The 22,897-nt window shown below is 43.3% G+C and overlaps 1 protein-coding gene across 1 annotated transcript in view; it reads left to right on the top strand.

The window, feature by feature from the left end:
- KCNH6 (potassium voltage-gated channel subfamily H member 6) overlaps positions 1-22,897 on the top strand; it is a 203,958-nt gene that overhangs the window by 158,597 nt on the left and 22,464 nt on the right. Inside the window, exons 5-7 of the mRNA XM_083147475.1 lie at positions 6,393-6,818; positions 10,418-10,817; positions 19,359-19,558. Coding sequence (XP_083003601.1) covers positions 6,393-6,818; positions 10,418-10,817; positions 19,359-19,558 — 1,026 coding nt within the window. The remainder of the gene's footprint in view (positions 1-6,392; positions 6,819-10,417; positions 10,818-19,358; positions 19,559-22,897) is intronic.

Here is a 22,897-nt window from a genome sequence, read left to right as displayed (position 1 = left end):
TTATTGTCCCGTGGAGGAACCCTGAAGGGCTGCATATCTTTGGTGAGAACCAGCAGCCGGGACACCACAATCTCTTACAAGGCATAGTTTGCATTGCCCCTTTAAAAAAACATCCAAGTTTGGCCGGCATTCCTCACCGCCAAACTCGGGCATTACATACCACCCAAAGTCTTGCACCCTGGGTCTTGGACATTGTTTCCATGTGAAAGGCTTAACCCAGGCTGTGTGTCCTGCATCCGCTGCACAGGTTGCGACCAGGTAATTTCCAGGACAGACCCAGATCCACTGCAGTGTGAAAGCTATGACCCATGTTGCCTAAAAGGCTGATGATTGGTTGTGTATTCAGAAGACATGTGGGAAGTGACATGCAGGGCAGACAGTCCAGACAGAAGTTCAGTGTGAAGGCGACCACCCAGTGTGCAGTAACAAAGGGGTCTGACACAGCTTGAAACCATGTTCAGTATCCAGAGTTGGAGTTGGGTCTTGAATGTAAAATGGGTATTACTCATCTGGGTCATGAATACAGTTAATGTATCACACAATAGAAAATCATAGCATTATATTACACGTATCAGACCAATTAAAACTGACTAGTAGAAGACTGCTTATGATTTCTAGTTATTACGATTGTCAAAGAATAAAATAATAATACTCTCTACTGGCAAACTGACCTGGAATGAAGAGGTGTCTAATATCTGTGGTGGTTCAATTCTTTCTAACTCAAGGGTGAATATGGGTTAATCACAGGCCCCAGGGGTTGGGGGAAGGATCTTCTGCCTGGCTGACAAAACACATGCACCCCGCTGGCACCCACATTGATTGGGATTAATTAGCATTCATGCGCCTTTCCGATGCCCTTTGCAGACTCAGGCACAGTGTCTATAAGAATTAGCATCTCCCTGTCCCCGGTTACACAAGGAGAATTCTACCCTTGCTTATCTTCTGTACTGCCACTGATTTCACTAGTACATATCAGTGTGCATTTCTATATAATCACATGAGAGCTTCCAGTGAGTAAAGCCAAGTTGTTGAACCAGAACTGTAGTATCTAATAAGCACATATGCATTTAGCATGGTATTACGCTAGAAGTATTTCATTTTGTTCGAAATTATTTTGTAAATACTTGCATTTTGGGTGTTTCTTCAGCGTATTGTGTTTTGCATTATAGCAATGATAATTTACTAATTTAACATATTGTTGTATACAAAAGACATAATTTTAGTGTGAATATTTATTTCAGCATTGTTTATTCAACTTATTGACAAATCTCCGTCAGACACCATTTTTACTATTACTTTCTGTATCCCAAATATCAATTAATGAATTAAGGAATCCTTTGACTAAAATCTTACTGATAAGGGACAAAGGGGGTTATTCTGAAGCTCTTGTGCAAATTCGCAAGCTGATCGATTGGGTAGAGCACGCATCCATGACACCAAACATCAACAAAATCGGCAAATTCTTTTTTCCCGATCACCCCACAGTTTGATTGACAGGAAGTCACCATTTGTGGGTGGTAACCGGACAATTTATGGGAGTGTCAGGGAAAATGCAGGTGTGCCCAGGTGATTTCAGGGAGGGTGTGTGACATCAGCTCCGGCCTTGATCAGGCTGCCTACAAAGTTGTATAAGGGTCTGCAATTCTGCACACAGACTGGGAAAACCATTCAATGGCGAGTGAGCTGCGAATTGATTTGCAGCACAGCGATCGATTTTCAAACCATTTGCAGACATGGACGGAGCATGATTTTACTTTGTCAAAGTGGCTGCTATCTGATCCCCGGCTGTGCAGTTTTGCACAGCAGCAATCAGCCCTGAATTAGGCCTAACATTTTAAATAACAAACAAAACATGTTCAGTTCTTCCGTATGTTACTCTGTTACAAAAGTATTAAAATTGTAAATACTATATTTAATTGTAGCAAATAATTGCAAATGCATAGTAATGAGTGGAGAACTAGAATGAACACATGTAAGTTCTGATTCAGAAAATCTATGCAAATATATGCAAATATGTGCTAAAATATGCAAAAGCCACAGGAGATGCCTTGAGTCAAAATACGCCCACTGCAGGCTTCTGTGACACGCTGCTACATCTGAAGACGCAGCATCAGATCACCTGTGTGACAATCGGACCTATAAATCGCCCCGGATACTCAGGATGTCTGGTTAAATCATGCAGCCAGGGCCAGTGAAGCAGCGTCCAAGGATGCAGCCACTGGATTCTGGAAACCCAGAAAATGGGACCAACATGCTCTAGTTTTAAATACTCTTCCTGCCACCACCACCAAATACCAGAAGCATGTCAATCATGCTGTGGTGTTTAAGGCACTGCAAGTATCATTGCAGCCAATGTTTACACAGTTTACAGTGCAGCTTCTGCGTAGGTGCAGATCCAAACACACCGGAGAACTGCGTAAATATGAGATTTTTAGCCCTTAGTGCATATTAATGTTGATTTGATGTCTCCATTCATTACTATGTATAGCTTTAGTATTTTAGCTCTGCAATTTGAAGCTGGCATTTTAATTGGAATGGGATCATTTGGTCTACAGCTAGTTGGTGGACAAGCATTAGGTTGACATGGTTCTAGGTCGACATGGGCCAAAGTCGATATGGTTCTAGGTCGACATTGGTCAAGATCAACATGGCTTTAGGTCGACAGGTCATTAGGTCGACACCAGCATTAGGTCGACATGGTCTAAGTCGACAGTCAAACGGTCAACATGGGGTTTTTCACTGTTTTATTTTACCACCATGCCCTAGTGGATGGTAGGGCATGAAATCTCGCCTGCCAGCACATGTCGTGTCAACATGTACACCAAAACGTAGCACCGCGTCACCTCGCATGGTTCGCTGTGCTCACTATGCTTCAGGCACGGTGCCTCGCTACGCTTTGCACACTATTTTATTCTCCCACCATGCCCTAGTGCAGGGGTGGGGAACCTCAGGCCCTGGGGCCGTATGCGGCCCCCGTAGCCGGTGTGAGTGGCCCTCCCACCCTTTGCCAGGAGTCAAGTACAGGGGAATTCTCGCAAGAAGTTGGTAGTTCTTGCGAGATTCCTTTTAATTAACAGCAGCCGGAGACTGCCAGTCCTATTCAGTGGCAGCCGCCAGAGCGTCACTCGGCTGCAGCAGTACAATATGTTCGAGAAATTTTTACATATGGCCCCCGAAGGATTTTTTCCCCATACAAACGGCCCCTGGCACAAAAAAGGTTCCTCACCCCTGCCCTAGTGGATGGAAAGGCATGAAATACCGCCTGTCGGCACATGTCGGCTCAAAAAAAACAGTCAAAAACCCCATGTCGACCTATTGACTGTCGACCTAGACCATGTTGACCTTATGCTTGTGTCAACCTAATGACCTGTTGACCTAAAGCCATGTCAACCGTGACCCATGTCGACCTAGAACCATGTTGACCTTTCCCCGTGTCGACCTAATGCTTGTCGACCAACTAGCTGTAGACCAAATGATCCCATTTCAATTAAAATGCCAGCTTCAAATTGCAGATCTAAAATACCTGCCCATTCCAGACTTAGGCCCTTATTCAGATCTGTGCGGCCGGAGCCGCACACGGTGCTCCGGCCGCACAAACCAATCCCCGCCCACGATACGGATCGCCACGGCCGTCCGTACACGGACGGCTGGCGATCCGCAAGAAAATGGTGGGGCGTACGCCTCCACCATGGTGGGAGCTGCCCCCTGCATTCGATGGTCGGCGACCATCGAAGGCAGGGCCGCACGCCCCACCAGGTCCCGCAAGCTGAGACCACACGGACAATCGTCCGTGTGATAGCTTGTATGGGGGCTGAGAGCTGACATCCGGCGACGTCAGCTTCCCGCCCCCATCACTGGCGTCATACCCTCATTAGCATGCATACGCCCCGCGTTTGCATGGGAACGCCCATGAAACGCGGGGCGTATGCATAGGGAAATGAGGGTATGAAGCCCCTCACGCCCCTATACGCCCCCTTTGCGGCGGACGAACTACGTCTGCGGCGAATTGGGCTGCACATGCGCAGATTGACCTCTGCGCATGTGCAGACTGAAAACATCGGCGGTACGGCCGCACGCGGGCCGTACCGCACGATTCAGAATAAGGGCCTTAATCAGGATAGAGAAAGTCATTTATTTTACGAGCATCCTGGCATTTAACATATCTGGTGCCAGTGGAAAACTTATTTCCATTCTATAATTTAGTTACCGGTAAGTACATTTTTTTACATAAACCAAATTAATAATAATTAATTAATTTGATTGTTTTTTGTGATGTTTCATTTTCCCATCGTATCATTTATTTCATACCTTCATTCCAGCAAATTCAATTGCTCTTTTACTTATGAAAACACAGTGTTTAAATCTTACAGATTGTGATTATTGTTCAGTTCCTGGTCACTACCTATCAGCTGTATCAGACACTTTGGCAGATGTATTAAGCATTAACAAGAGATAAATGCAAGGGTGATAAGGAGAGATAAACATCCAGCCAATCAGCTCCTTACTGACTTTTTTCAAACACAGCCTTTAACATGGCAGTTAGGAGGTGATTGGCTGGATGTTTATCTATCTTTATCACCCTCGCATTTATCTCTTGCTAAGGCTTAATACATCTGCCGCACTGTAAAGGCCCCCATACATTAGTCCGACTTGTCCTAAGGACAAGTCAGACCTGATTTCCCTTGCCGCTCCCCGGGAGGGACACACACGATTAGGCACTTAATGTGCCAAGTTTTGTATATGATACATCACATGCGATATATCATATGCAACTCCCAGGGAGCTGCAATGTGGACGGAGCAGGGGGGCGGCGGACATCGAGGTGGCAGGCGGGTGACGCTGCTAGTAGGGCAGAGGCAGCGGGCAGAGGACGCTGCGGGGGACAGTGACACAGAGGCGGCAGTACTGCCGAGCTGACAGTACTGAAAAAAAAAGCCCATACAATGAATGGGCAGCCTGTGATTGGCTTAGCTCTCTCGCAGCCAAATGCTGACAGGCTGAGAGAGCGCTCAGCCAATCACAGGCTGCCCATCATTGTATGGGCTTTTTTTTCCCCCAGCGCTGACAGCTCCCGGCTCTCCATTACTGCCGCCTCTGTTTCCCCCGCAGCGTCCCCTGCCTCTGCCCCTCTAGCAGCATCCCCGCCACCCTGCTCCCTCGGCCTCCACCTGCCTGGAGCACAGCTCCCTGCTCCGGCTCGCCAGCCACCTCACAGAGTCGCCTGCCCAGGTGCACATAAGATTTAGCAAATCTTATGTGCAGCCGGTCCGACCTTCCGACTCCGATCCGATGTGCACTGGACCACACATCGGGTCGGACCGGGTGTCTAAACATGTGATTTGGCCCGATTTCACTGCCCGATCCATCTGAATCGGGTGAAATCGGGACCAATCGCATAGTGTATGGGGGCCTAAGTGCTGACTGTGATTATTGTTAAGTTCCTGGTCAATACCTATCAGCGGGTGCCGGTGCTCCGACAGGGGGATCCCGACACACAGGGGCTACTTTCCCTTGTGGGGGTCAACGACCCCATAGAGGGAGAATATAACATATGGCGAGCGTACCGAGCCATCGGGCCCATCAGTTTGGCGAGTGCAGCTAGCCCGCAAGGGGCTTCTTTGCGCTCACCCCCTGTCGGAGCACCAGCAGTCGGGATATTGACTGTCGAAATCCCCTCTGTTGGAGCCCTATACCACACCCCTATCAGCTGTATCAGACACTGTAAGTGCTGACTGTGATTATTGTTCAGTTCCTGGTCACTACCCATCTGCTGTATCAGACACTGTAAGTGCTGACAATGATGAGCAGTTTGTTTACAAAGACTCCTGATCAGAGCCGAATTTCCCATTAGGCACGTGAGGCACCGGCCTAGGGGCGGCACATGTTTGGGGGCGGCACTTTGATGCCTGTGATAGTACTGTCAGCCCAAAATGTACCAATAACTGCAAAATATCCACTGTACTTTACTATATTCCATCTTAAATAGAGTGTAAATGGATAGGACATGCAGATACTGCCCCTATAAACTGTCCTACTTAGTAAACATTATTGTTGTGCCTAGGGGCGCCCTCATCCCTAAATCCGCCCCTGCTCCTGATCAGTATCTATGATCAAACTATGTATAATAAATTTTAAGTGTAATTGTATTGTTTGTATCTAAAATGTATATTTATTCCTACAAAATAATGCATTTAAATAGAAATCCCAATACCACCTAATCTTGAGGTTTCAAAACTACTGTGTATATACAGTGTTTTCTCACTGGCCAACAAGCTGAACATGATGATACAAGTCACAGGCCATATTATTTTGACTTTAAATTCATTGTGATAGCAAATATCATACAGTAATTTATTAGTTACACGCAATATCTGTTCTCACAATACCCACAGGTCCTTTCCCTGGGGGCAGACGTGTTGCCAGAGTACAAGCTGCAGGCACCGCGGATTCACCGATGGACCATCCTCCATTACAGCCCTTTCAAAGCAGTGTGGGACTGGTTAATCCTGCTGCTGGTCATCTACACCGCTATCTTTACCCCATACTCCGCAGCCTTTCTCCTGAACGACCAGGAGGAGGAGAGGAGCTGGGAGTGTGGTTACTCTTGCAACCCTCTTGACATTGTGGACCTGATTGTGGACATAATGTTCATTGTAGACATTGTCATCAACTTTCGCACCACCTATGTTAACACAAATGATGAAGTCGTTAGCCACCCAGCCAAGATCGCCATCCATTACTTCAAAGGCTGGTTCCTTATAGATATGGTGGCGGCCATTCCCTTTGATCTACTTATCTACAGGACGGGTTCAGATGAGGTAAGCATTTTAATAAACATAAAATCCTATATTAAAATATGGTTAATAACTATTTGAGGCATGATGCGTGCTGCTCAGTGTCTGGCACCCTACTGCCCCAATCAAAAACCAAAATAAGGCTTATTTGCGATTTATTTACAGTTATTTATTAACAGTTTTGTGTGTAGCGCAGCAGATTCCGTTGCCCTTAACAGTTGAAGACAGTGATAGAACAAACTGGGTAAGGACAGACAGACATGGAGGTAGGAGGGCCCTGCTGCAAGCTTACAATCTATAGGGATATAGGAGGGAAACACAAGGACAGGCACCAGTAATAGCATAGCAGTCCTACCAAGTTACAAGTCCAGAAGGGAATCTATATAATACAGAAGTGCTTCAGAGGGTTATAAAGTGTATGGTACTTAAATATGATAGGCTTGCCTGAAGAGGTGATAGATACAAAATGTGCCCAGGTACCTGCAACTTGTTTTCCCATGTTAGCCAGATATTGCATGCTCTTGCATGACCCAGCCGTGAAGTCTACTCTCCAGTGAAGATGACCATGGCCTTGCTTCCTTCATATATGTAAATTAGGTTGTGTATTTAAGTTATTGCACCATATTGTTTATGTGTACAGATGATGTGTATAGAAGCGGGAGCGCGCAGCATCGCTCATCACCAGGCCATACACATTGGGTGGCTTTGAGCTGAAAGCTGCTCAAACTTGCCGGTTTCAGCGGCTTTCAGCTCAAAATTGCCCAGTGTGTAATGGGCCTTAAGCAGGGTTGCCGACTTTTACAATCTCCTCTACGGGAGAACCTCGGAGAGGAGACTGTCAACATCACTTCTGGGGGCGAAGCCTGCTGGAGACATCATCAGTCCCTGCCCCAGTAATGCAAATACCACAATACGCGGGTCTCCGGTGAGGGGGCAGGGCTAAATATGTGCGATTTGCATATTTATCCCTGCCCCCTTCCGCCGAAAAGCAGCGAATCGCGGCAATTTAAAGCTTCCACCACCACCAGGTACATGAGGGGGGGGAGGGTACAGCCGGAATCCGGGAGGGTTGCCCACCTTTCCGGGGGGCCGGGAGGGGGGCCCGATTTTCGATATCCTCCCGGCCATTCCGGGAGGGTTGGCAACCCTGGCCTTAAGTCTGGATAACCAGAAAACAGCTACAATGTCAGAATCCAATTGTAAAAATTTGACAAAGTTTAACAGATCTAAATCATAATGACTAGGCTTCTAAATGTTCTTGCTAGTTTTCCATCACACATACTGTAAGTATAGACTGATTTATTAGTAGCTGGAATCTTTGTTGGCTCATGTTTACCTAAAGTACCATCATAAGATTTAGAACTTAATAAAAGGTTTATGTCCTCCTTTCATTATTCAGCAAACATTGGTAAATTAAATTTACCACTATATTCTCCTGTACCGCTCTTGCCATATCTAGATGGTGAGATCAGTATTGTCCCCATTGCCAGCAATGGGGACCCAGCGCTGCCTTTTCTGCTTCAGCAAAGCCTTCCGGACATTGCTGGATCCCAGTCGGGTGAATGAGTCATGCACATGCACAAACTGGAGATCACACATTTGCATGATTCAGAAATTCATAACTGGCAGCGATAGGCTGCCAGCAGCAGAGCAGAAGATGACACTGAGAGGGAAAGCTAAATACCAGATGCATATTAGTTAATATCACAGTGATACTAAAAATACGATCCATTGATACATGAGGCCCTATGGAGGGAGCATTTCTCAAAAAAGAATAACACCAGCAGCATGAGTAGCTCCACCCCTTTCAGTCATACCTAGCCAATCAGGGGAGTCTGTGCTACTCAGCTGAGTGAAGCTGAGTGCAGTCACATTGCTATGATGCAATATATTCATCACCATTAATGGTAGCCATTTCAGTTTTTATATGAGTAGACCCCACAGTGTGTTGCTTTAAAAAAAGATTTTCAACCTGTGGTAAATGTTCATAGGCAGTATATGTCAGACACATTAAGGATAAGCATTATGAAGCAATAATAATCCCTTTCTCTGACTTTTTTTTGCAGGAGAAACAGGTTATTACCAGATACTCCTATATAACAATAAATACATTAATGTTAGTTTTCTTTTCCACATAGTCTGTGGCTTCTGCTGTATTTATCAAGAAGAGAGAAATTGTGATATATAAAGCAACCACTGAACACAGATGATAACTAGAGAGCATAGCTGCCTACCCTTCTGAATTCTGCAGGAAATAGCAGCAATCTCCCTCTCTCCCTCATTAGTCTAGCAATCTCCCTCATGTCACCTAGCCCACATTACACTGTTACATTTTTTAGGTAAAAAGGAATGAGAGATAGATACAGTCATAGGCGTGCCCAGCACATTTTTTTTAGGGGGTGCACCACCTATTGTGCATGTCTAACAACACCCATTGGATGCGTCTGACACCACCAATCAGGCGTGTCTACCATCATCTATTGGCACTCACTGCAATAGAAAAGTCTCTCAGCCACAACATAATCTCCTGCCTATTTCAGTCAGTTTTTAATTTTCTTATTACTCTCTGTAACAGTTCATGCAAATAAAGTCAAAAACATTTATGGATGACACAGATATGTAGTGATATGACAATGGTCTAGTACAATTAATGGTCTGTGCAAAATTCTACTACCAACTATAATCTCCCTTAAACTAGTCTTCAAAAGTAGGCAAGTATGCTGTCTGCTGTCCTTCCCTGTTGGAGAAAGAGCTCTCACTGAGAGGTTCTCACAGCACTTCACAGGAAAGGAATACCTATTCCTAAACCCCTATTGGTGTTTGCACCCATATGTGTGCTAGCGCATCACACATAAATCCAGTTTCTTTGAGTCAATTAGAAGCGTGATATAAGAGATCCATAGAAGGACGAGATTGTACCCCTGATGAAGTCACTGTAGACAAAACGCGTTGTAACTTTTTCATATTGTTTTGTCAGTGACAACATGAAGGACTAAAATAAACAAGTCTTTGGATGAACTTTTCTGGTCTGCTTCACTGAACATTGGGATCACCATATGCATGGACCTTATTTGTAAATTCTAGGCGCCACACCACAATTGTGTAATATATATATATATATATATATATATATATATATATATATATATATATGCTGCAACGAATAGGCACTCTGGACACTTTCAACATTCAGTCAAATAGAAAATAAGACACAGCTCACACTAGCTGCAGTTGTCAACGTTTCGGGTTACTACCCTTTATCAAGATCATGTCTTGACGTTGACAACTGCAGCTAGTGTGAGCTGTGTCTTATTTTCTATTTGACTGAATGTTGAAAGTGTCCAGAGTGCCTATTCGTTGCAGCATATACCTCCCCCCCAAAGGGACAGAGAGCACCGGACCACAGAGACCTTTAACAAGGAGAGTGCCAGGCTATTATATATATATATATATATATATATGGTACATGAGAATTATTGAAAGAAATGTGCCATCACTGACAAGTGGGCATTCTTATGACGAAAGGAATGTAATGTAGGGGAGAAGAGTGGTACACATAAATGATGGAAAATATTGTTTGAGTCCATTTTGAAGACATATAATATGTTTCTTCTTTCCTACAGACTACAACGCTGATTGGTCTCTTAAAGACAGCACGATTGCTGCGTTTGGTGCGTGTTGCCCGGAAGCTAGACCGATATTCTGAATATGGGGCTGCTGTGTTATTCCTCCTAATGTGCACTTTTGCCCTCATAGCCCACTGGCTGGCATGCATCTGGTATGCCATTGGCAATGTGGAACGTCCCTACATGGAGCATAAAATTGGCTGGCTGGACAATCTGGCCAACCAGATTGGAAAGAGCTACAATGACACTGATATGGCTTCCGGCCCCTCCATCAAAGACAAGTATGTGACAGCCCTTTACTTTACCTTCAGCAGCTTGACCAGTGTTGGATTTGGAAATGTTTCCCCAAATACTAACTCAGAGAAGGTCTTCTCCATTTGTGTTATGCTGATTGGATGTAAGTAACCCCCCTCCCAAAAAAAACGTGTAACAAACAAAAGACTTGTAACTTTTGTTTTTGTGCCTTTGTTATCATGTACTATGTGTGGTCAGTAAATTATATATAGCCACTCTTGTAATTTAACTCTATACATACCTCCCAACTGTCCCAATTACAGCAGGACAGTCCAGCTAATTCGACACTGTCCCTCTCTCCCACTTGCTGGACATGTGTCCCACGGACCGGGGGTGGGGAACAGGGGGGGCAGGTTAGGGGAGGCAGTGATTACAGTCATCACTAAATAAATGCCATGTGCATGCACGCAGCATCGATCAGTGAAGAGAGGGGAGCCGTGGGCTGGGCAGCTGCTCGGAAAGTGCTGGGCATGCCCCCAAAGTGGCGAAAACATGGGTCATGGTGCTTGGCCATTCCCCTTTGCATGAGACCTCACCCCTCAGACTAAGGCTCTGCCCCTTTTTTGGAAAGATCACCACCTCTGTCGTGACAGGTCATGCTTACCTTGTAGGAAAAGCAGGTTAGGTATTGTATGATCAGCGATTAAAAGTGACCTTCTATTCTCGATTTTGGCATGATGGGGCATGTAGCATAACAAACAGAAAGCCAAATGCATTCGGTTTTACTTTAGAATAGGTAGCATGTACACATATTTGTGGGAATAACTATATTCTCATGACTAGCTACAGGTAGATAAGTGTTATGCTAGTTTATAAACATATGTATCATTAAAATACCAATTACTAATATATATGCAATTTTAAAGTTCCAATAAATTCTAAAACAATGATCAACTTATATTGTGGAGCACCATGTAGTTAAGCAATAAAAATGACCCTATTGAATTGGAAGAAAACATTAACCCCAGCAGAATATGTTTGCAATAAAAATGACCCTATTTACCTTAGAAAGAAACACGATTCTTTATGCACTATGCATTCTCCCAGCCTGGGACAGCTTTCTCCAGACTGCAGCAGCAGCAGGGCTGCAAAGTGTACAAGAAGAGTGCCCCAGTGTGACCTCATTATACTTACATTCATACTGACCTAACCTTCCAAGCACTGCAATATTTCTGAGGTATAGAATGAGCTGTACCAAGTAATTGGAGTCAAAAGGGAACTTTTTACATTAAAAGTTAGGTTAGATTTACAGTCACTGAATATTGATACCAAAAAGGAATAACAACAGACACAAACGTATTATTAAAGTACTACTAGATAGTTTTAATTTGCTTCATCCCATCTTAATTTATATGCTTAGTTAATTTTACGCCTATAGGGTACAGGAGAGTGGTAGTATCAAGATTAAATAAAAAAAAATTACATTTTCAATATGAATGAATTGATGGGAGGTAATAAGATGTATGTAAGCCTGTTATTCTCTATTTAAGGAACTCTTCGTAAACCACATTGATGGTTCTCTCACATGATAGGATCACCAGGCTACTGGGTGAACTCAATCTAGAGCAGACCACGTAGGGCAGGCATGTCCAAACTATGGCCCTCCAGCTGTTGTGAAACTACACATCTCAGCATCCCTTGCCATAGTTTTGGCATTCCCTGATCGCAAAACTGTGGCAAGGCATGATGGGACTTGTAGTTTCACAGCACCTAGAGGGCCATAGTTTGGACATGCCTGACATAGGGTGTTGAGGAATTCCTTTGGGTAGTGGACTGTGTCATCCGACACCACCAAGTTCACAGACCCATACTGTACTCCATTTCTGCCCCTTCAAACAAATGAAGTAGAGTGTGATTAATGATGGTAGGCGTGTTGTTCTTGGTGGTTACATAGGCATGCTCGCACAGCCTGTCAATGGACTTTTTTTTATCAATATCAGGATATATCCTACCGGTGAGGTCTGCTAGGGTTTTCTCCACTGAGCCTAGGCCTGAATCAATGATCACCATTCACTCAGACCCAGGATACTCCCATTTTTTTAGTAAGAGTTTAGAGAATTGCACAGGGTAAAAGTCACCCCTCAAGTGGACCCTCATGTTCTTCCAGAGATTTTCCAGATTAGGGTCCGTAGATATGATGCCTTGATGCATACCTAACTTCTTCAGCTCGAATTGCCCATGGCACTACTTTCAGAGTCTTCTGGAAATCTCCAGCCAGCAGCACACTGACATTCCCCATCACTTCATAGTACTCCTTTAACATTATTTTCCTTTTCTCTACCCTTAAAGGGTAAGCCCCGATAACACATCGTAAAGATTTTAAAAGTGCATCTATATACCAAAAAAAAATGTTCTAACTTAACAAACACGGAAGATAATAAGGGTTCTATAATTCAACCCTCAAATCCAGATTTGACCCTTTTGGGGTTGATTAAGACAAAATCCCGAATTAAGTTTTTAGTTATTTGTGTGAGACCTTTGTAAGCAAAAAGCCAAGTTAATATGTTATCAGGTTTAAGAGAAACTTGTGAAAATACATTTACTCCTTTACATCCCTGCTTAATGGGTGCTTGCATCATGGAAGGAATATACTCCCCAAATTTCATGTTTCTTGGTCAATGGGTTTGGGTGGTGCATTGATGAGTCGGTCAGGGCATCTGATTTTATATATGAAGATAACCATAGCATTAGCATTCTTAAATCTGTATTTACCCTATAAACCTACAAAAACTAAAAATGCCTAGGTTTTAGGAATGCTGAACCATAGCAGAGATCAGCAGACCATGACCCCGACCTCCATAGAAGGAGAATAAAATAGGTGGCGAGTGTAGCGAGCCACTGTGCCCGCAGCTTGACGAGCGCAACGAGCCTGGAAGGGGCTTCATTGCGTTTGCCCCGCTGTCTGAGTCTCCGCAGTCGGAATTCCGACATCAGGCTAATGACTGTCGGAATCCTGACTGCAGGGGTGTTATACCACACCCTGAATGCCTGGGAGACTGCAGTAGATATCAGCAGACCATGTATGCAACAATGCAGATGGGGTTCGAACCCAGCATTAGCGATCAATTCACTTCTTTTAAGGACAGACTCGAAACAGAGCGCCTGTCCCTGCGTGTGATTAATGGTAAATACTAAGGTAACTTTTTTCCCATATTGCCGAGATATACAGCAATAAGACATAATTATCAGGACCAAGGGCCTGATTCAGTGTGAAATGCAGTTTAGCGAGAATTTGTGCGCATGTGCAGAAATTACTGAATAGCAATTTATGCGGAACACTCTGAATTTGATTTCACATAATCTGTGTCCAGCAAATGATTGATTTCCAAGAAATCAGTGTTTTACTGATATAACATTTCTGAGCAGGCAATATATAAGGGATGTATCCTTTTATATAATACATTACAGGGGACAATGGCACTGACTGGTGGAAGGAGTCTGGGCTTTGGGTACTTGTTTAGTTTCATGGCGGCAGCGCGAGGATGCTGAAGCTATGAATATTGGCAGCTTGCCAGACTGCCTTAAGCTACGCTATGAGCATAGCAGCTGTTTGAATTCTGGCAGCTTGCCAGCTGCTTACTTGTTTAGTTTCAGGGCGGCAGCGCATGCCTCCTTACTTCTGTAATGTACGGCGTACGCTGACTCCTCCAAGGCAGCCCAGCGCTGGTACTCCTAAGCTCTTGTGAAGCCTAGTGAGCACCTCTCACACAGCGCTTGTGCCCGCATGATATCCTCTCTCTTGTGGAGAGGGGATCATGTGGGCGCTGGCGGAAAGGCGCTACATCTTTGTGATATGTAGGAGTGTCTCAGACGCTCCAGCTTTGTGATACGTAGGAGCGTCTCAAACACTCCAGCAGCAAGGCAGCCTCAGACGCTCCAGCAGCAATGCAATGATACCCTTCTGCCTCTAACCTCTGAGTAGCTATTGCTCAGATGTATGATCTGGCAGGTTTGAATGTGTTCCTGAAACACCCCCACCATCCACGCCATCCGGAAGCGTGGCGAGCTCAGCGAGCCCCATGAGGGGATGCGTTGCGTGTCCTCCCGAACTTTTCATACCCCCAAAATCCACGTTGGCTTGGATTTGATTTCATATAGCGTGGCAAGCGCAGCGAGCCACCGAGCCCGAAGCGTGGCGAGGGGACGCGGATACCTTCACATGTATTCCGCGTCCGCTCGACACACTTCGGGCTCGGTGGATCGCTGCGCTCACCACACTATACAAATTTGACTCCACGCTGACGTGCATGGTGGGGGTATGAAAAGGTCGGGAGGACGCATAACGCGTGCGCTCACCAAGCTTCGGGATGGAGTGGATAGTGGGGGTATGAAATGGAGGCATTTGCCAGTATGTAACATGGAGCACTGGCAAATGCCTCCTTCATTGTGCATGCAATTGCGTCCACACCCGCTCTTTGGACAGAAGACGCAGGAGTCTCATTGCTGGAGCGTCTGAGATGCTCCTACGTATCACAAAGATGGAGCACCTCTCCGCCGGCACCCACATGATCTCCTCTCCACAGGAGAGAGGAGATCATGTGGGCACAAGCGCTGTGTGAGAGGCGCTCTTCGCAGAAGCTTAGGAGTACCAGCACTGGGCTGCCTTGGAGGAGTCAGCATACAACGCTGATAACGTACATTACAGAAGTAAGTCCGCACGCGCTAGTAAGTAAGCAGCTGGCAAGCTGCCAGAATTCAAACAGTCGTTACACTCATAGCATAGCTTAAGGCAGCCTGGCAAGCTGCCAAGATTCATAGCTAGAGCGGCACGAGCTGCCGCCGTGAAACTAAACAAGTACCGGGCTTTGTAATTAATCCTAATAATATTTCAATAAATATATTTCATTTTAGTTAAGCACACCATGATTAAACCATAACCTAAATCTAAAGGCCATCACTCACTTCTTATTCTTCTAGGTCTTCTGCTGCTTTTGACACCATTAACCACTCTTTTGTTATCCCTAGATCTTCAGGACACACCAGGACACAGCCTTTCTTGGTTCTCATCCTACCTATCTAATCACTCTTTCAGTATCCACTTCTATGAATTCACCTCCTCCTTGCCACAAGGCTAAGGGGCACACTTACTAACATTATTTTTACTAAAATAATTTGAAATGGGGTGTTTTCAAGCCCTTTTTAACATTAATTTAGTTTCACCTGAATGTACTAAAGGGCTTTTTGTGAAAAAAAAAATTTTAAGCAGATCATATACACTTGTGATCTGGCCAAATTTACTATAAAAAAATGTGAAAAAAAAAAAATCTTATTATTGCCAGCATTGATTATCGCAATTGTCTCCTTACTGGTATTACCAAGAACATGCTCATCTTCATCCTCACTAAACATTCATCATCTGCTGATCCACACTTGTGATCTTGCACTGGTTACCTGTTTTCTATCATATTCAATGTAAAATAATTCTACTTAAGGTCCATACACACTGGGTGATTCTCGCTCCCAGTGGTGGATGACTTTCCATAGCAGGACTCTATGGAAAGCCATCCACCCCATATAGATCATCCACTGGTATACCAGCAGATGAGCAGCAGGGCCAGAGATGATGCAGGAGCGTGCATCAGCAGCTCCTTATTGGCTGATGGGCAGGTCTAACCCCGGCATGTAAACAATCATTCAGGCTTCTCTCACAGGGGTACTGCCAGGCAGAGAAGACATCCATTTTGTGGTTCTCCAAGTTCCTGCATGAAGGGACGTGTAGTTTTACAACATTATACAATAGTTTCATCTAATATTAACCTTTTATCAGCCCAGTGCCTACCACCTCAGGGGCTCAGGCTTCAGCCTGGGCAGGGGTAACTATGGAAGGATAACCCCTTTATTGGGGGGGGGGTCCCCACTCCTCCAGGGTCCATGCCTGGGCTGACCAGCCATGGGGATGAATGCTTTGGAACTTGCATAAAACGTTTTGGTACTTGTTTCCTAGCACGGCGGCCCAGATTTTCTACGTATGGCACCGTAGGGAAATCGCATCGCATGGGCCATTATAGCAGCATGTGATGTGATTTGATTTTTTCATGTAATTTTTTTTCCATTTTACACCACAATATCGCATCGCGTTGCATCACATGTCCCGCAAAATCGCATGCGATTTTATAGGGTGTGCGATGCCATGACATTAGGTATACAATAATATGATTGTATGTCCCAAAAATAGATTTAACGCACCCCCCCACTATCCACGCCACCCCATAGCGTGGTGAGAGTAGCGAGCCCCGCGTGGGGTGGCGGAACGCGTCCTCCGACATTTTCATTACCCCACTATCCACGTCAGCATGGAGTTGATTTTATAAAGTGTGGCGAGCACAGCGAGTCACCAAGCCCCAAGCGTGGCGAGTGCAGCGAGCCCCGTGAGGGGATGCGGATTACTTTACATGTATTCCGCGTAGCTGCGCTCGCCATGCTTTGGGCTTGGTGGCTCGATGAGCTCACCACACTATATAAAATCAACTCCACGCCGACGCGGATAGTCGGGTAATGAAAAAGCCGGAGGACGCGTTCCGCCGCCCGTAGCGGGGCTCGCTACGCTCACCACGGTTCGGGGTGGCATGGATAGTAGGGGGGTGAGTTAAACCTATTTTTTGGGACATACAATCATATTACTGTATACCTAATGTCATGGCATCACACACGCTATAAAATCACATGCGATCGCATGCGATTAAAAATGGGCCGGGGCTGAGAGAGCAGTGAATAAATTACATAGGATGGCCCATGCGATGCGATGCGATTTCACTACGCAGAATAGCCCACTAAGCAAATTGCTTAGTAGGCGCCGTGCTAGGAAACAAGTACCAAAGTTTTCCCTGGCTGTGGCATTACCCTGTTGGCAGTTGCGGCCTGGTGCTGGTTGCCAAAATACACGTGGGGCTCAAAAACCATAGGGGATCCCCATGATTTCTAAAACCAGCACCACGTGTTACATTTGCTCCACCTGCAGTGCAACATGGTTTTGCCCATTTTGAGAACAAATTTTTCCTGCAATCAGGTCTGAATTAGGCCCAGGGTAATGTTAGTATTAGTAGTTACAACTAGCCATCAGTAAGTAAGGGAGGTTGGCCCAATAACATTCTATTTGCATATAACAATGTATGCTTGACAGAGTTTTTCATTTTCATCTGAAAGTCAATTGTATAAGTCACAAGCAGTGGTGGCTCCTACCTATACTGTGTAGGGGGCTGCTGCTGCCATGTTGCCTGGTCCACTGTAGGAGGAGAGCTCCTGTTGCTGCTGTCACTGGCCGGGTTCTGGCACATTCACAATGAAGCTGACAGCCGCCGGGACCAGAACATGTGCACAATTGGCAGATTTATGGGATGGGAGGCTGCAGCCTATAGGTAAAATACACCATTGGGGAAAAGGAATATTTATTTAAGATATAACTAAATAACAATACAGATACAGAGAGCATTCCAGGTGCAGCCATACAGTACACAGTGCACCTCAGTGTCCGTCATAATAGAGTGTGTGTCTTAACACCACACAATATCATCCTCTCATTAATTCACTCTTCCTCAAAAAGGCAGTCCAGGCCCCATAGCAATAGAATATCTTACAACTATATTAGTTACACTCTTGAATGAGACTAAACAGATAGTACTTGAAAAAGTAAAGGCATGCTGGACTCTGGACTGTATCATTTCAATTTCAATTGCATAATTTCCACCTCTTTCTCTACTGTCCTGTGGGGCGTTTTGTCTTTGCTATTTGCACAATGATGTCCCAACACTACCTACAGTTCAACTTATCCAAATTAAACCTCCCATCATCAGAACCTCCCCTCAAAGCTTCCTTATCATAAACTGTAGTATAATATTTTACTCTCTCCAAACGCTGGTTTGGTGTCACCCTGGACTCCACCCTCCACTTGACTTCTGACATACAATCTCTCTCATAGTCCTATCATCTATAGCCGTCCATCAACTGAACAACCTAATCAAAGCAAATGTAACTCCTATACCAATTGTCAAATAATCCTAGTATGCGCAAGCATGCATGGCCAAAAAGTTGATTCTGATCTTTAAAATATACATTATCCATTCTCTCATTATCTCTTACCTCAACTACTTGTATCATCCCTCATGTATCTGGTCCTGCTGCAATGTGTCCTAAATGAATGATTTTCCTCTCTCTTTGCTCCAACTCTGCCACACCATTGTGCAAATACCTACGGTGGTTTCTTTTATCCTCCAAAAATCCTATTCAAATTACTCAAAGTCACCTTTAAAGCCCTCAACATTAATATCTCTAATATACAGCTAAAACCTCATCTTAAAATACTCTCCTGTATTCCTTCTTAGATGTGACTTTTAGGGCATACACATGGTTTGATTTTGTCTATTTTTCTATTCGATTTTGCTTAAGACTATACAGTAATACTGAATTCCCTCCTGTTCTACTCACTGAGGTACACTCTCGCTACTGCCCCTCTCTCTCTGAACCACAGTCTCTTGTCTTATTTCTGCTTGTTCCCACTAGATGTAAGTTGCCCACTCACTTTCATTTGTTTTCACGTCTGCATTTATTTTGTCTAAAGTGCCTTACAAAAAACACCAATAATAACAATAACGTTATATAAATCATACCATTGTCTGAATTGATGACCTTTTTTATTTGTTTCCCTCAGCCCTCATGTATGCCAGCATCTTTGGCAATGTATCTGCCATAATTCAGCGGCTGTACTCTGGCACTGCACGTTACCACACCCAAATGTTGCGCGTTAAAGAATTTATCCGCTTCCACCAGATCCCAAATCCACTGAGACAGCGACTTGAAGAGTATTTCCAGCACGCCTGGTCCTACACCAACGGCATTGATATGAATGCGGTAAGTGCCATATAAGTTACCAATACACTGGTATATATCCAATGGCTGGAAAACATTAGCCAGAAATAAAAACAACTACATCCACTCTGAGCCAGTACTGCTTCCATTCTGTTTAAATTAGCTGCGACATTGTAAAGGATAATATTGTACTAAACATTTTCTCTTTTTGGGACAATTTTAGCAATGGATCATGCTCAATTTACTCAGAATTCAGGCCAGTGGTGATTACAAATTATACTCTAATATTTAAAATGGTATTATATGTTTAGATTTTATTCCATGCTATTCATAAAGTATTATTATTAATGGTATAATATCAGGGGCAAATTGGGAACTAAAAATGGCCCCTGAAAATGGACTCTTTACAGTGAATTTGGTGGCTAATCCATCCCTGTATAATATGTATAACATGCCAAACTAGCCATAATATAGTTGGTTACCCTGCAAGATTTACGAAGTACACTCAGCACATATAATTGAAAAAAAAAAAGATATATGCCAAAAGTAATAGGGAGAGTTTTTTCCAATTTCCCAATAGTGAGAGTTTTCCCAATTTTTTTTTTTTTAAAGTGGCAATCATTTACACTGCAAAAACCAGGTTGATTTTGACATTTAATTGATTGCCGCTTTATAAAAATGGGAAAACTCCCAAAACCTCTCACTTTCTGATTTTCATACCCTGTTTCATTTGGGCCATATTGTTTTGAAAAAAAAAAACAAACAAACAAACAAACAGTTGCATCACTTGTCCTACATACATTGCAGACATCCATTTTGAAGACATAACCAATATCCTGCCTAACAATTTACTTGGAATAGGTGACATCACTGAGGCTGGAATTGCCACATCATATTTTCATTATTCATTTTGTGAAATGAAAACGTATGAATACTGCTTAACAAGGTGTTTTCCTCCACTGTTAGCAGGTGAAAATTGCTAGATTTTTTTAATATCTGTGTGGAAGCATTGTCCATGCATGTTAGATACTAGACCATGGTGTGCGTGCACACAAACTACAGTTTACTGCCGTACCTGACAAAAAAAAAACTAAACAAGAAAATTTCATCCAGCAAACTATACTCTGTTTGTCTCATTTATCTAGAAATATTAAATATATGAATTTAAGATTTATTCAGTGGGTATTCCCTACTGGCTTGCTGCCCTGTGAGTTAGGGGTCTATTAATCATCACTTAATTTATAGAAATTAAGTGGTCAGTCCACTCCACAAAGTTGCATAGCAAATTAATATTGCAATCCAATAAGCAACTTGCAATGAAGTCAGAATAAATTTGCATATTTCTACTCGCAACTCACTGATGATGACAGAGCTTAGGGAAAAAATTATAGGAAAATATCTCCAGCGCTAGGGAATGTGTGGTGTACAACACAGCAGCCACCACAATGGAGGATTGCCAACCTCCAAAACTTTGGTAAAGATAATGGAAATACGTGGGGCGCTTAGTTACACAGCAAGACGCAGTAATAAAACCAGTTTATTAATACCATAAATTAAATAAATAAAATTTAAAATCAACTGAATAAAAAACGAAAAACAAAAGTTCATATCTTGATGATAGCAAGTGCACTATTCTATTATGATTAGCAAACTTGCTATCAAAAAGAGATGAACTTTTTATATTAATGTACTTGGATTAGGTATTTTTATTTATTATTTTTCCATTTTTATCCCATTAATTTCAAATTGTCTTTAATTAATTTGTGGTATTAATAAACTGGTTTTATTATAACCGTGTTTTGTTGTATAAATAAACGTCTTACGTATTTCCATTATCTTAGGGTAAAATGTTGGACATCGTGCAGAACACCTAGTCCCCACCCCCACTAATAATAACTAATTAGGCATTTAGAAGTTTTCAATTAGGTTAATTAGGCAAATAATTACTTGTCATTTTTGGGAGCAAAAATTAAAAGGAATGGCCTCAAATGACCCCAAAATCAATTTTTTTTTTTTTTAGGTTATGCACCCCAAATTTAGTGAAAGCATTTATTCAAGCCAAAAATATTTTTTTTTCTTTTCAGGTTTAAAATGGCCACAAATTACCCCACAAGCAAATTTTTTTCTATTTGTTTGGGTACTTTTTCATTCCTTTGCAATTAAACAAAATTCATAAGCGTTTTACATTCTTTTTACTTAGTGTTCATTCTAGGACCGCCATCTTTGAAAACCCATGCAGTTCCTCTTCCCTGCCTGGGGAGTCACTGTCTGCTGTAGTGCTTCTAGCACAGTGTGGTCTGTATATGCAAACCAGACCTGTGCTAGAAACACCACAGCAGAAATCAACATCCCAGGCAGGAAAGAGGAACTGAATGGGTTTTCAAAGATGGCGGGTGCTAGAATGAACACTATTTACTTTTTGTAAAATAAGCACAAATCAGCCATTTGCCACCTTGTAAAAGTGTTTTATCTTCCTTTTTACTAATGTTGTTCTATATTATTCTTCTAACAAATGTATTGCTTTTTCTGGGTTCCAGTAAGGTCAGCCCACTTTAATCTCCACAGTCCCCACATTAGTACTTTAGTATGGGGAAGTGGAAATTATGTAATCCATCAAGTTCCGAAACCAGGCTCCGCATTATCCAGACTGATTTATTGGAATTACTGCCATGTCTGGGACTGGGGTCTGTGTGATGACTAACTCTACTCATCCAGCTGATCTTGCATGCATATGATAGTGGAACATTTGCTGTGGCAAATATTGGGGCAGATGTATTAAGCCTTAACAAGAGATAAATGCAAGGGTGATAAAGAGAGATACCTCCGGCCAATCACCTCCTAACTGCCATGTTACAGCCTGTGTTTGGAAAAAAGTCAGTAAGGAGCTGATTGGCTGGACGTTTATCTCTCTTTGCATTTATATCTTGTTAAGGCTTAATACATCTGCCCCTATATTGAAAGAAGGAAACTGCAGGTAAGAAGTATCAAACATCCAAAAAGCTGATTATGCTGAAAGAGCAGCTCTTCAGAAGTGATACTTTAGGCTAAGAATCATGATGAATACCTCCAAAATCATCTTTGAACACACAACAGGTTCAAAATATAAGTAACACTGATAATATTTTGATATAGCATGTAAGGCGAAATATAACGCCCATTGTCTGTTTGCTTTTAAGCAATGTTTTGATATATTATTTTGCATTGTGTGGAATGGGACACCTGGTATACACCTATGGAATTGTTGCTCACTAGATACATTTATACTGTGTCTCATCCCAAAACAATGAAGATAAACAACTCATATAATATGGATGCTAGAAAGATCAAGGACTGTAACAAAAAACAAACGCAGGAGAGCATAAACAGGTGGATAACTTGAAA

This window comes from Crinia signifera, chromosome 6 (genome assembly GCF_055691185.1).
Source record: "Crinia signifera chromosome 6, ASM5569118v1, whole genome shotgun sequence".
Lineage (NCBI taxonomy): Eukaryota > Metazoa > Chordata > Amphibia > Anura > Myobatrachidae > Crinia > Crinia signifera.
This window is presented reverse-complemented; position numbering and strand designations above follow the sequence as displayed.